Source organism: Lepisosteus platostomus, chromosome 1 (genome assembly GCF_059453375.1).
Source record: "Lepisosteus platostomus isolate fLepPlt1 chromosome 1, fLepPlt1.hap1, whole genome shotgun sequence".
Lineage (NCBI taxonomy): Eukaryota > Metazoa > Chordata > Actinopteri > Semionotiformes > Lepisosteidae > Lepisosteus > Lepisosteus platostomus.
The window spans coordinates 44,643,172-44,657,213 of record NC_142611.1 but is presented as its reverse complement, the minus strand read 5'-3'; the positions used below and the strand labels follow the sequence as shown (position 1 = coordinate 44,657,213).

General features: G+C 37.7%; 2 protein-coding genes across 2 annotated transcripts in view; one reads left to right on the top strand and one right to left on the bottom strand.

Annotated features, from left to right (window-relative positions):
• Window positions 1-1,036: 1,036 nt before the first annotated feature.
• Window positions 1,037-4,297, bottom strand: ndufc1 (NADH:ubiquinone oxidoreductase subunit C1). The gene is made up of 4 exons (XM_088629863.1): window positions 4,140-4,297; window positions 2,854-2,957; window positions 1,507-1,581; window positions 1,037-1,198 (listed from the first exon to the last, which is right to left on the bottom strand). The coding sequence occupies exons 1-3, from the start codon at window positions 4,183-4,185 to the stop codon at window positions 1,522-1,524; spliced, it is 210 nt and encodes a 69-aa protein (XP_088485989.1). The 5' UTR covers window positions 4,186-4,297; the 3' UTR covers window positions 1,037-1,198; window positions 1,507-1,521.
• A 2,573-nt stretch (window positions 4,298-6,870) lies between these two features.
• Window positions 6,871-14,042, top strand: part of LOC148678004 (N-alpha-acetyltransferase 15, NatA auxiliary subunit) — a 36,401-nt gene continuing 29,229 nt past the window's right edge. Inside the window, exon 1 of the mRNA XM_088629928.1 lies at window positions 6,871-7,144. Coding sequence (XP_088486054.1) covers window positions 7,091-7,144 — 54 coding nt within the window. The 5' untranslated portion in view covers window positions 6,871-7,090. The remainder of the gene's footprint in view (window positions 7,145-14,042) is intronic.

Sequence of the window (14,042 nt, the reverse complement as noted above, 5' to 3'; positions counted from 1 at the left end):
CAGCACTACAGTATGTAGCCCCGTGGTGGGTGAATTTCGACCATCATTTAGAATGGTGTCTGTCCTGCTTGTGTTTCAGGCTTACAATTGAAAGAGGTGGTTTACAATTGGCGATCACCTGTACTAGTCTCCAGGGGGTTCCCCGTGCACAAGGGTTACAGAGATGAGCTGGACTGGGTAACAATTGTCTACCTACAAGGTGGAGTATTTTACTTCGTTTTATTCCTCGGGTTATTTTCTGTTTGTAAAAATATATAATTAAACCAAGACTGCCCTTGAGATTTCAACATGCCTCTGCTTCTCACTCCCATTTTGACATCTATTACTACCCTGGTTGTTTCCTAACAGAACCCTTTCTGACAAAGGGACATTTGCAAGATGCAAGAAATGTTCTAAGCACAGTTTTTTGAACACGTAAAAATGAAAGCAGAGTAAATTCAGTCTAAAACGAAAAGACATATTCAATTCCTTTGAATGGGATGTTTGAATACTTGCTTCTAACGATCCCATGGCTCTGTTCAAAAGTGTAGAGGTGTTCCCCATGAGCCTCTGGCTACATTCCACTTTGGGACTGCAGAATCTGGTCTTCCTAAAGTTCTTATAAACTAAAAGTCAACTGCGAAGCTGAGCAGTAACCCTGCTGGGATGTCATGACTGTCACCTCTATGTCAGCCAGGTGGGTGCTGCACTTTAGAGTCAGTTGAAGTGGGTCCCCATCCTCTATGTAAAGCACTTAACAGGATCCTTCGGCATGAAAACCTCTAATGAAGTGTGGTTCTAATAAATTATAATTCTCAAAAATAAAGATGAATACTGAAATCACTTGAACCACACACAAAGCAATGCACAAAGAAAATATGTTGTGAACCAGCCACAAAACCTTCATTATCAGATTTTGATGACAGCATACCTTCTTGAAATCAATGTGGGCTAGGAGTATTTTGCTTTGGACTTTTGTTTCTGTGCAGAACTTTCAAAACAGTCACAGATGTCTTAGCTTTATAGTAGTCTTTAAACAAAAAGAAAAGAGATTGAGTGCATGTTTATCATAAATAAATTTATTAACTTTATCACGCTAGACAAGCTTTCCATGACCAGATAACAGTAAATATGCTGAGGGAACAACGTGGAAATATTCAGTGCAAACAGCACGGCCCCTTCCAACCTTTTCCTCTTGAATGATCAAATAAAACTTATCCTGCAAAAGAGAAAAAAAAAGATTTAAACACATTTAGCTTTTTAACTAAATACTTACTACTCCTGAACTATCATAAAGATCACTAAGGAATGCTTTCCTAAAAAATATTTTTCCTGCTTCCATTAAAAATAATACATCTTTTTATTTACAGAGGTGCATTCCATCACTACATATGTTGTGCAGTGAAGATGCAAGACATTTAATATCCTGTGACTGATGTCCTAAGGCAATTACATACACAGTCGGCAGTATTTCACAAGCAGATCTCCTCAAGAAAACTGTTGGGAGGAATCAAACTTCAAACTTACAACAGCTTGAGTCCATCACTCCAGCCCATTCCTCTTCTTATACTCCTGCACATCGGCACTGTGCTGCCTGAACAACTAAGAAAAGAAGGTTTAGTTTAGTTAATTATTTCTAACATGTTTATCAATACAACAAGCTTACATTTTGAGTTGTTGAAATATGGCGATATTGTGAAACTAATCACAATAACTTCCTCAGGTCCTAAATGAGGAGTATCCAACTCCAAATAATCAGTTTAAATGTAATCAAATTAATGAGACCAAAGTGGAGATGTCTGGCTGGGATGCAAAACAACTTTCTGGCAAAAACCTAACCCCACTTCCCTTCGGCACAAGAACCTCAAACCAGCCGTCAAGCCTGGTGATGGAGAGGTGAGGATTTGGGCCTGCTTTGCAGTTGTAGTACCTGGGCGCCTCACAGTCATTTGGTCCACCATGAATTCCTCTCTAGATCAGCACATTCTAGAGGAAAATTAGATCACCTTTCCAATGGCTAAAATCTAGCTGAAAGTGGATAATGCAACAGGACGACGATCCAAAACACACCGGTAAATCTACGACTGAATGGCTGAAAAAGAAAAGAATCAGGAATGGCCAAGTCAAAGGCTAGACTTCTACCACATTGAGATGCTATGGCAGGAACTAAAGAGAGCTGTGCATTACCAAATGCTCTCAAAGATCACTGAGCTGAAGCAGTTTTGTAACTGGGCCAGAATTGCTCCCTGGCGATGTGAGAAACTGATAAACTCCTGCAGGAAATGTTTATTTCAAGTTATTGCTGCTTAAGGGGGTTCTACATTCTACTTAATCATAGGGTGCACTTTCTTTTTCACACAAGACAGCTGAATGGTGGCTGATTATTTTTAATAAATAATGCCAAAGCTAAATTTGAGTGTGTCATCTGTCACATGAGGTTAGATTTATCCACTGTTAGGACTTGGTGAGGACTAGATGAAGGTTAGATATGTCTAAATATGTAAAACCATATAATTGTAAGGGAGTGTCCTTTCTTTTTCACATCACTGTATCTTTCAGCCCTTAAGGACCAGAGTTCCTATAACTGAACAAATCTCTTTCTTAATTGATCAAAAAATGTCAGTGATCCTAATCTTTCAGAAACAGGGGATTTATGGTGACCTCTACGATAAACTGGATTGAGGCTATCCAGTACCAAATGCTTATGGATTCCAAGGAGATCTTCCAGCCCAATTTTTAACTGTAAATATTCTCACAACTAATATTATTTAGGGTTTAATCTTCAAAATACAGAATTTGGATTAAGCAAGAAGGCTGAATTAAAAGAGAATTAAGGAAACAGCTGTGAGTAAAGATGATCAAATGTGATCTTACCAGGGTCCAAAGAACTGCTGTACTGCCAAACGCCATTCCAACACGTAACCAGTTAGGGTTGGTGAAGTCAGGCTTCCTTGCAGTGAAGGCAGAACGGGTTACATCTGAAAAGAACAGATTTTTCCACATGCTATTATTTCTCCAGGCAATCCCAATTATCCAAGTGGCCCAAATATAAAAGAAAAGGTTAGAATGGGGAGCTATGTCAGTGTGTGACTCACAAAAGAATAGACAGGTGTTAACTCCACAGTGAAAAGTATAAAGGAAACACACAATGTTTTGTGATCACACATTAAAACAAGGAATTATAATTTTTGTTTTTTCTTCTTTTCGGTGTGGCATGAAACTTTACTTGTTCCTCGTCAAAGAGGAGTATGTATTTATGCATGTGCACATACACATACACATATATAAACGAAATGTTTGAATAACTGCTAAAAAGTTGATAAACTTTTTTTTAGTTTTGAGTAACTAAAGCTTCCATATTTAAACTGACTAATGCTCCATTTTGGATGGATTTTGTAGAAAACCTCTAGAAAAAACACCTGGTTAACCTAGAAAACATTGGAAAATACTAAGTGTCCCTAAGGACTGCATTTTACAATGACAGCCTTGGTTTATGCAAGAACCTGGAGCGTTCACTTCTATAAACCACCCTTTTCTTTACTGTTCCATTTTCACATTATCGTCAAAAATCTTATTAAAACTACCCAGCACAATCCAGCCTTTTCTTACAGCTGTCTTTTCATGTTTTTGGAATCTAAAAAACGATATTAATGAAACATGGAAGAAGAAAGGACACTTAGAAGCGAACACATTGCCAAATGATGTCCGAATTGCAAACTTGTTTCAATGCTCTTCAACCAGTCCCACACAAGCCGAGCGAAAACCAATTTTCAACGTCTAAAACTCAAAATAAAATCTAGACAACAAAAAAGACGTTTTCAGGTGAACTTAGTTTATACCCTGCATGTGTTAACGTAATTAAATTGCAATATCTTTACTATTCGCTAGATACGACAAAATAATGGTTTAATTAATTATGGGGAAATAACGTAAACACAAACTGCACATTTAATGATTCATTGTTACTTACGGTCTTAGCTAAATTACTGATGTAACGTATTCCTCTTTAATCGAACAGAGTTCAAACACAGTATGATATTGAGAAAAGGTCAGGTAGGGGCCTGCTTCTGCAAAAAAAGCATTTGTAGATCGAAAGACCTAGTATAGTTTCATAACCTTTATTCGGAAAATAAAAGATAAGTAATAAGTAATAAACTTACTCTTGCTAACAGTCGCTGTCTGCAGCAATAGCCGGTTTAAAGACATGGTCAATCTCAGTGTAATATTTTCAATAACCGTACTCGCACGGCGAAAAAGCTCGCTCCTTGATTAGTAGGACTGGACAAGGAAGGTTCAGGCGTGATAGTTGATCTCAGATTTCTTGATTGTGAGAACTGTACAACTTAATAATATCCGATTTCATTTACATGCAATCTTCAATTCGGCGTTTTTCAACTCAAACAATTGACGATTAAATAAACACGGGAAATTATAATGTGATATTTTGTAAATTTAGAGATGTAGAAATTACCCATTGCTAACCCTGTGTGAACTAATAAATGCTTGAATTATAAGTTCTTCTATGTACAGTAATGGTTACCAGTAGCACAGAAATGGTAATATTACAATTTACAATATTAATAGGAGTTAGAATCTAAATTTTAGATTTTCCATTTCCCAATATCTATGCCATAAAAACAACTAATATTTTTTTCTGCTACTGTAATGTTTATTAACCACATAGGGCAAATACCATTATCCATCCATTAATGAAATTTCCCTGGAAGTATAAGGCACAAAGAGATATACCTTTAACGGATGCCAGTCTTTCAAAGGGCACACATAAGTTAGAGACACTAGCTAACCTTGCTAGCATGCCTGGGGTTACCTTCTGTAACAGAATCAGTGCAAATAAGCCATTTGAATAAGCATGTTGAGTGGAGTGTCCAGAAAAGCACTATATAAGTGTAAGGAATTATCATTATTACTTCAACCCACAGTCCTCTATCAATTGAAAAAATCTGCTATTTATCTCACAGGATCAATAAAGTATCTATCTATCAATAGATAGACAAGATTTTTTTAGATGATTAATGAGATGTAGGACATCACTGAAGTGATGCAACATCTATGTCTTACATAAACACTTTTTACTCCATTAGAGATGTTCTTGCCTTTATTTCTCACTTTAAAAAGCCAGACAACATGAGGCAGATTCAAGGAGGCAAATCAAAATGATGGCACTACTGGTGGGTTTGTAGATGATCTAACACTTTCAAGGAAAGTCCTTCAATGTATATGGATGAAAGCATGTCTAATGCATAAAAGTTTTATCAGTCTGTCTTTGGCAGGTTCATAGATTACTTACAAATATCAACATCGCTTCAGCAGAGAAGAATATAGCATTTTTTCAGCAGTGCCAAACATACTGAAGCATTTAAAGCTTAAGCTGTTCTCTGGCTTCAGGGCTTGCAGGGGTTTGGACTAACACGCAACAGAGTGATCCAGAAGTAAACATTTCGGCTAAAATGTTGAGGTGGTAAGAGATTATAAACAGGAAAAACGAATCCCGAGTCCAGGAGAATTAATGACTCAGTGGGTTGTACGTGTGGCCTAGGGGACTTCATCTGAATGTCTTTGTCCCTACCTCCAGAAACTCACACATTACAGACCTTTCATGATATTCAAATAGCTATGTCTTAGAAATGGAATGTAGAATTCAAGGACACATTTTATAAGATGACAAATTATATGGGAATATATAATGAAGTTGTTTTTGAATAGCGGAATGTGTTTCACTATTCTATACACATTTTCTGTTCAAGTCAAGGACTTTTTTGAGGATTTTTTTTTAAACCGACAAGCACTGGAAATGATCTTGAGGACCATGAGACTAAAGCAAAACCTCCTTAGTAACAGACTTAATCTGTCCCTTGGACATAGGAAAATCAGTTTTTGGAAAGCTAAAAAAAAGAGTGCTTTTGTATTTATTTGAAGCATTTTTAAGATGACATTTCCTTGAAGGTACTGATCGAGTGCAGTTATTCTGAATTTTTTTTTTAAAGTAAACATTTTTGGAAGTAATTTACAAAGCAAGGTCTTTCTTTGATAAGGTACGATTCTGTATAAAGTCAATGTCTGTCTTCGATTAGCTCAATTCAAGATGGTACTACAATAAATGTAAACCCAAAGTCTATTTTATCTCTATGTAATAAAGAAACTGTTATCCAACAGAAGAAACAAATGTGATTTATATGTCCAATAATATACAGAAATGAAAAAAAATATTTGATATGATATTTTAGGAACAAGTAATGGTTGCTTTGACGCTGAAAGTTGAAAGAAAAAAAGGGTCTCAGTTGTTGAGGTTTTCTCGGATGTATGCTTAAGAAATTAGGTTGATCTAATACAAATGACATATTAGAAACTGGAATTATATCGTTATTTGCACTTGAAAGTTATTATCTTTTTAATCTACTGTCTTTTTCCCATATGTATTCTGAAGATTCTGCGCTTTTCTGGTTTCCCAAGACCACATTTCAAAATGAGTCTTGGAATGTTGCCTTCTGACATGTTCTTGGGGAAAACCGATTTATCGTCTTCTTTTGACTTCTGCTCTTGTTTTAGAAATATACTTTAAAATGCATCATTTTCATGAAAATAACACGATACCACATTAAGACAATGCAACACATTGATTTTCTAAGTACTATTCAATTAACACAATTGATAATATTGAAAATATTTTTTTAAAGATTGTGGCTAAAACCTCGCTCATTATTGCAAACTAACACAAGCGAGCAAATGGGTGTCAAAATATTTTCAAGTTAACCATTTTGCTGTGCGCCCCCTAACGACGCGGAGGACTCAGGGGGCCTAGAGCGCCTCCACCACCTGCTTCCTGCGCCCAGGGTGCTGCGAGCGCTTCAGCGGCGGGGTCGGTACGCAAACGCAGACGGGAGCTTGACCCGGAGGAGAAGTACGTCGGCCATTTTGGGCTGAAAGGGGCTTTCAGTCACCACGTGAGAGAGGAGAGAGCCCGAAAAGAGAGAGAGCAAGAGAGAGCGAGAAGCCTCAGAGAACAAGGGGAGAACGGGAGCGAGAGAGAAGGAAAAAGATTTATTTATACAGGCCTTCTTCACATGTGCTGAGCACCGGGAAACAAGGAACGATGCCGACAGTCACACTGCCGCCGAAGGAGAACGCTCTCTTTAAGAGGATTCTGGTGAGTGGATACCAGCACACTAGCGGGCTTGATCAGAGCGCTTCGCCGGCACACATTGCCAGATCGCTGCCTTTCCTGCACTGCGAGGAGTAGTGCTGTCAATCCTGCACCAAACGGCCTAGCATGGCACAACCGATCATTGGACACCACCAATTTGGGATTTTAAATGCAACCCCAGCTGCACCGTTTTTTTCTGTAACAGCGGAGCTTGATGTAACTCGTTTCCTTGCCGGTTGCTCCTGTTCGTGTCCTTTACCCTCTTGCGATCAGAGACCATGTTAACTCCACGGTCTGCCGGGAGATTACTCCCACCGAGGCCAGATGCGATGTTGCCTTATTAAACGCCGCATTCCGATGTGATTAATCTAAGGTTTATTTTTGCTTTATTTGCAATCACCAATTCCCCCCCAGTGAATTAAAATTGCGTACATAGCATATTTGCTTTGTTGCTGTGTCAGGTGTCGTGGTGGTGCTGGTAGGGCTGGGTGTTCCGGGATCATTTATAGCTGTCAGTGTTTCTGGACTCAGTACTGCTCCTTCTATAGTCGGGCTTTCTACTCCATATCTACGATATGGTATAGACGCACATGCCACAGTTTTCTTCGTGGGTTTAAGGAATTTTCCGCTCAGGGTTGCTTTCAGCTCATAAACGTCTTGAGCAGTAAACTTTGAAAGCGATAGTGCACGTATTTTCTCGCGTGTCATACATTAAGGACTGGAACTGAAAGCGACGGAAGTCCGTGTTTGAGGCCTGCTTCACATGCTAAATCATCCCTCGGGTTTGCTCAGGTGTCCCCTGCTTCTGTCCCTGTTGTGAAGCAATCGTAACACGTTGTTATTGAACTGTCGTTTTCTGTTGTAAGTTAAACCGCTTTAACGGTTTCATTTTTAAACAGTACGAACCCTACAGCCTACTTTTAGAACGGACAGGCCTTGTACAGTGTGTGCAGATTCTCCCTGTGATCTAAATGAAAGATTGTGTCAGGACATTATGATGATGAGCCTTTTCATATCAATGAGTTTTTTTTTTTGGTTCCTCACACAGGGTAAAGCAACAAACTGACAAAGCGAACGCCAGATTGCTTCCACACTTGGACGGTTGCAAAAAAGTAAAAACCAAAAAAGTGTTTGAAATAGAGAAGTTCGAATTGAACCCAACACTTGAACCATATTTTCGTTAAACGCCCACTTTGGGTGAAGCAGTATATATGTTGATTAAATTATTTTTCAAAAGTGTCTTTTGAAGGAATACAGTGTTCACAGATTAAAGTTCTGATACATAAATACGTAAAATAAGACTCTTTGTAGTATGCGAGTTCCTTTGTTGCCTTGCCAGGTAACTTATTTGTTAGTACAGGAGCAGAACTTAGTATCAGCATGCTTCTGTGTGATGTTTTGTAATCCGTTTGAGTTGATATTGTTTGTTTTAACCCTGTTCCACGTGCTGCAGATAATTAGGAAGTATTTTTGCCATGGTTCTTCATCAAATGTATTTCCAGGTGCAATTTATGACAGTCTCAAGTTTCATAACTCCAGAGCTTTTCTGCTTTTGTAAATCTTGTAGCAGATAGTTATATTTTCCTGTAATTTACTTGAAAGTTGACTGTAGGAAACGTCTAAAGGTTTTTTACCGTGTAGTCCTGGGCGTTTACATAGGACCTACCCATGCACTTAGTGGAGTTGTATGCAGAATGTATCAGTAGTCATATTTCCTTACTGAAATAATTCACAAATTTCGAGATGCAATAAACCAAATAGTTTATTTTGGTCTAGTGTTTTGTAGTTTGCACCCTTGGATGCCAGAATTATACCACATTGCTAACACTGGCAATTTTTTCTGATAATTTCAGTCAATAACATTTAAATAAGTACTGACATGTTTTTTTTTTAATTTATTGCTTTATTTGGTCTATCTGGTCATAATTGCAGCTCTTCATTTTGCTAACCCGGTGTAATGTGCTATGTAATCATAAAACTTGCAACAAAGAACTCCTAATTTCAAGCTAATCCTTTGAACTGTACTTCAGTTTACCTGTATGTGAGTTAATTAAGCTATATAAGGGGATAATATTATGTGTCCTATGTGCTCTGGGTTCTTGAATATTGTAGTTTTGGAACATTTGCAGAAGTGTTCCCGAAAAAAAGCAGTTCAGGAAACTGTTTAAAGGGAGTGTAGTGTATGTAGGAGGAACTATAATGCAGGTAATAAGTCTTAATAATCAGCAAAAGGGCATTTGGCAAGTTTGAAGTTGGGACATTCTGTCACATTTTACATGTGCAATGGAACATATATATTCCTGCAAAAAAAGCCCATAGTGCCTTCACCTAACCAAATATGTTAGATGTGTTGTGTTTAGTGGATAAGCATGATTTCCTGTTATTTCAGAGTACACATTACCATAGGCTCCTAGCATCATTCCAGTCTTCAATCCATATCTGAGTTGTCGTGATTGCTTATTTAGATTTTTTTTTAATTTGTATTTTCTGTCAATTCTCAGTTTCAAAATACCCAGCTTCATTGGTCTTTCAAACAACCTAAGCATACAGAAATCTGGCTTGCCAATATCTGACTAAAAAAAAACAGTTGAATCAATCAATGATGAACAGACACAGGTGGGACTGAAACTGTATCAGACTCTCCCACTATTAGCGTTTTTTCCTTTCTGCAGAGGTCAGTTTGGTTACCATTCAGGCAGGTGTCCTCATACAGGTGTTCTGAAACTCTTCTGTAAATTACATTAAAGTACAGGGTTGATACCAGTTACAAATCCCATGTGACCTTTTAGGAGCTGAGAGTTGGTTTAACAAATATGCCCCAAACAGAAACCTTAAATAAACTAGCCAGTGATTAACAACTCAACCAAAGTAAAAACCGGAAGAGGCAAAACAGACCAGGTGATGAACTGTGATGCACCTCTTTGCATTCCTAGTGTTGCAGTCAGACTACAGTTGTCTGGTGTGTGTGAAACCCCTTTTGATACATTGTATAATATGCAAGTATGTGTCCACACTGGTTATTTACTCATCATGGTGTTGGCAATGCCGTTAGATCAACATCCTTGTATCACAAGCAAAGACTGAGAGACAGGAAGCTGGGTTGTTGGGCTTTCCTCATCTCTGCAGATTTGGACATCAAAGGTGTGTGTCAAATCTGATGGCCTTTTCCCTAGGTCATTTTCCTCTCATTGCAAAAATTACGCTCCGTATAAGCAGAAGCCTCATTCACTTTGACTGTGGGCCTAAACAACACTGCTTCCTGCATCTTGTCCTTTGATCTACTCTGTGCAACTGAATCATTCTGATAATTGCAGGGGCAAGAGATGGCTCTCAGAGATTAAAAATAGGCAAGTGCAAAATCCTTCAATTGGTTATTATCTGTAATTAAAGTAGTTTTCCCTTGCATTATTAGATAATGTAGAATAGGTGGTGATTTACACAAATTTATTTTAAAGTTTTTTCCCCCCGTTGTGCTGGTGAATAGAAACTAGTTTATTTTCATGTGCTTAGAAATGCTTAATTAATAGAAAAGGGTAAATCGGTCCAGTTAAATGATGTAATTAGTGGTGTACCACTTGGGTCGGTATTGGGACCATTGCTCTTCCTTATATATAACTGTGATCCAGAGTCTAGTATTGTTAAATTTGCAGACCATACCAAAATAGGATTAGTAATCACTATAGAAGCAGCTAGGGAAAATGAAAAAGAATTGGGCAGAATTCAAAACTTGGATAAATTATCTGTGTGTGCCCTGTGATGGACTGGTGTCCCATCCAGGGTGTGTCATGCCTTGCTCCTGTTGCCTGTTGGGATAAGCTCTGCCTCCCCCTAGAACGTGAATTGAATGAAGCTTTAAGAAAATGGATGGATGGGATAGTTAGTGCAAGAAGATACTTGCAGGCTTAAAGGAATGTCCTGCTTTGAAAGATAAAAAGAATTTAACCTTTTTAGTTGGGAACAGAGAAGACTAAAGTAAGATCTGATTCAGGTATACAAAATCCTCAAAGTCAACCCTCTCTCAAAGATGAAAACATAAGTCATTAAGAGTTGTGGGAGTAAGCTACCCTGCCATGTTGTTAAAGCTGATAACCTGACTTCTTTCCAGAAATGGCTGGATGAGGTCTTTGGATCATTTAGCACTACCACCCAACTGGGCTATATGGGCCGAAGTGCATCCTCCTGTTTGTAGCCTTTCTGATGTTCTTCAGCACTTTTTCTTTCTGCATTTCCCAGCAAGCTCTCAGGGCAGGTCGCTGCATGTTTATGTTCTGAAGATGCAAATTTAGCAGGGTTTCGATATTCACGGATTTAATATTGTCAGATTTGATTATTTGTGAGTCACTAGGATCGATTTGGGCTGCAAATGTGAAAAATGCGTTGTGGGCTTATTCTAGCCTACCTGTATATCCCTTCTCACTTCAGCTCCTTGGGACACGCCTTTGTGGCTGGATGAACAGCCAATGCCTTCTCTCCTGTCAACATGAAATGTTCTCTCCTGAAATTACATTTATTTATGACAAATGCGAAATTACATTTATTAGGAAGCGTTACATACATTTAATGACATTTTCATAGCTTAGGAAAAACTCCTTTAGTTATTATAGGCAGCAGGGTTATTTTCAGCCTTTGCAAAGGTTTTAAACACCTGACGATTACAAATGTTGAGACTCTACTGTAGTGGAAGAAATCGCTTTTGGAATGTTGGAATGCCGGAAAGACAAAATTGGAGACAGGGCTGCAGTTGTCTCACACGCGCATCCATTTCGGTTTGAAATAGGAAAGCACCTGTAGCCCTTGTCAGAATGCATTGTGTTTAGGCCTCAGCAGCGAAGGTGATGGATTCAAATAATATTTAAAAAGTCAATGTGAAAGATTGTAGTTTGAGACCGAGGTAGTGAATTTTAGTCTTTGATCTCCAGAGTCCTGCAGGCTTTAGAGAGACTTTTAATTTGCAGCTGACTAACACACAAAAAAACAGGCGATTTGACTTAATAATGCAAATAATTCGTTCTGTTAAGCTAGTAAGTTTAGCACTAATGATAACCGGTTTTACCCGAGATCTTCTTATTTAAACGTATCGAATCAGACTTTAAAGTTGGTTTCATTAAGAAAGTAGACTAGAAAGTAAACGTTTCGGCAATTGACATAATAGATGTTGTGAAATTGGGAAGTGCCCCTGTTTTGTTTTTGTTTTTTACCAATCATGGTATAATTAAAATATAACATTTTGTCAATATTTCTGTAATTGTCATTAACATGGAGTCACTGGTTTTGTGTCAGGTCCTCAAGATTGTAATCTTACGTAGCACAACTTTTTTTGTTCTTCATTCAGCAGGTTTCCAAAATCTAAGGTGTTAATAACCATTTCGTCACAGTTTTACTGAGAATGTTGTCTAAAGAGACAATCTTGCCGGTGCCTTTTATGTATGTTTATAGTTGAAGACGCAGCGGGTCTGTCATTGTAACATCAGTAGCAGTGGACAAAAAGGATGCCTTTGGCCTTCCTTCACTTTCAGTTGTACCAAAACATGACAGAGCTGTGGTGTAGTTGATTTCCATCACCTTTTTAACACTTACTTCTTCAGTATACTGTTTTACAGATCAGACCATTAAATCTTAAAAGCAGACCTCTTGGGAAGAGAGTACTTAGGTACAGTGTCTGAGAGCTATTTTTCAGTTCTGTGCTCCTTACAGTATATTACAGTGCAGCAGGCTTACTTATGATCTATTACTTTGTTAAAGGAGGGTATGAATTAATATTGTAAATCATTTGTATTGATAATGCAATGTGTCCTATATAGTTACTATTAAGGATTAAGGTGGGTATCAGGAGCATGTACTTGCTGGAAAGAAAAGGGTAGAAAGTAGAACTGTGCTATGTCAAGAAACAATCCGGCTACACTAACTGCATATAGAGACAAAAAATCCGGCAATGATGCATTTTAGTATTCTTCTTAATAAGAACTCGGAGAAAACTTTTTGCATATGGTGACTTATGAAATTGGGTTTGTGTGTTTTCAATTACTAGAATAAAAATTTGGCTATCCTTCTTTGGAAGAAGAATTTGTATCAGATTAAAAACCAAGATAAGTTATGTGTGCACAGCTTTGTGAAGTCTGTGGTGCCACACTTAATTTTAGAGGTGATTTTCTGATAACCCATTTGGCAGTGCTGTCAAATTCAGTCTCTGAACATTTTTCTTTGAAACACTATAAAGTCTTGAACAGTAAGCTATTGTGTCTGGGTGCGATTGAGTTCAAATCTCATAAAGCAATTGCCAAAATTAAGGGGAGATTTCAATAGTTAAAGAACACAATGTTTTTTTGTACAGAATTGTAACAAAAACACATGGAACTTTTCAAGTTCAGTATATTCAAAATATAAGTGCAGTTTATCAAACTTCTGCGTCGCTTAAACAAAAGCTGTTTATGTTGCATTTCTTAGATGTTACATAATTTATATATGGACACAAAACACTCGTAATATCTTCTGTAACCTGAAATGGCAGGCTTTTACTTAGACAATGTGCAGTGGTGAGCAATGTGGAGATGCCAGTTAACATGAACAGCCTGCCTTGGATTAAATAATTAATTTAAAATCAATTCATAACTCTTGATAGGCTTTCATTGATACAGATTTAGAAAATGATTAAATTAGTGTTGGTTGTGACGCTGATCCTTTGTTTGAGGACAGAGGTAATGTATCGATTAATCTCTTCTTACAGAAAGAATTACATTTCTTTACTCAGGCCAGTACATTCCCAATGCTTAGAGGTCAGTGCTTGAGTATTTTAAATGAATTGTCCAACGGTAGGCAATCTTTGATCTTCAAAATGTATAGAATACAGTGTACAGTATGTTGATGCTGTGATCTAAAAGCCGCAAATGCTCTTAATATCATT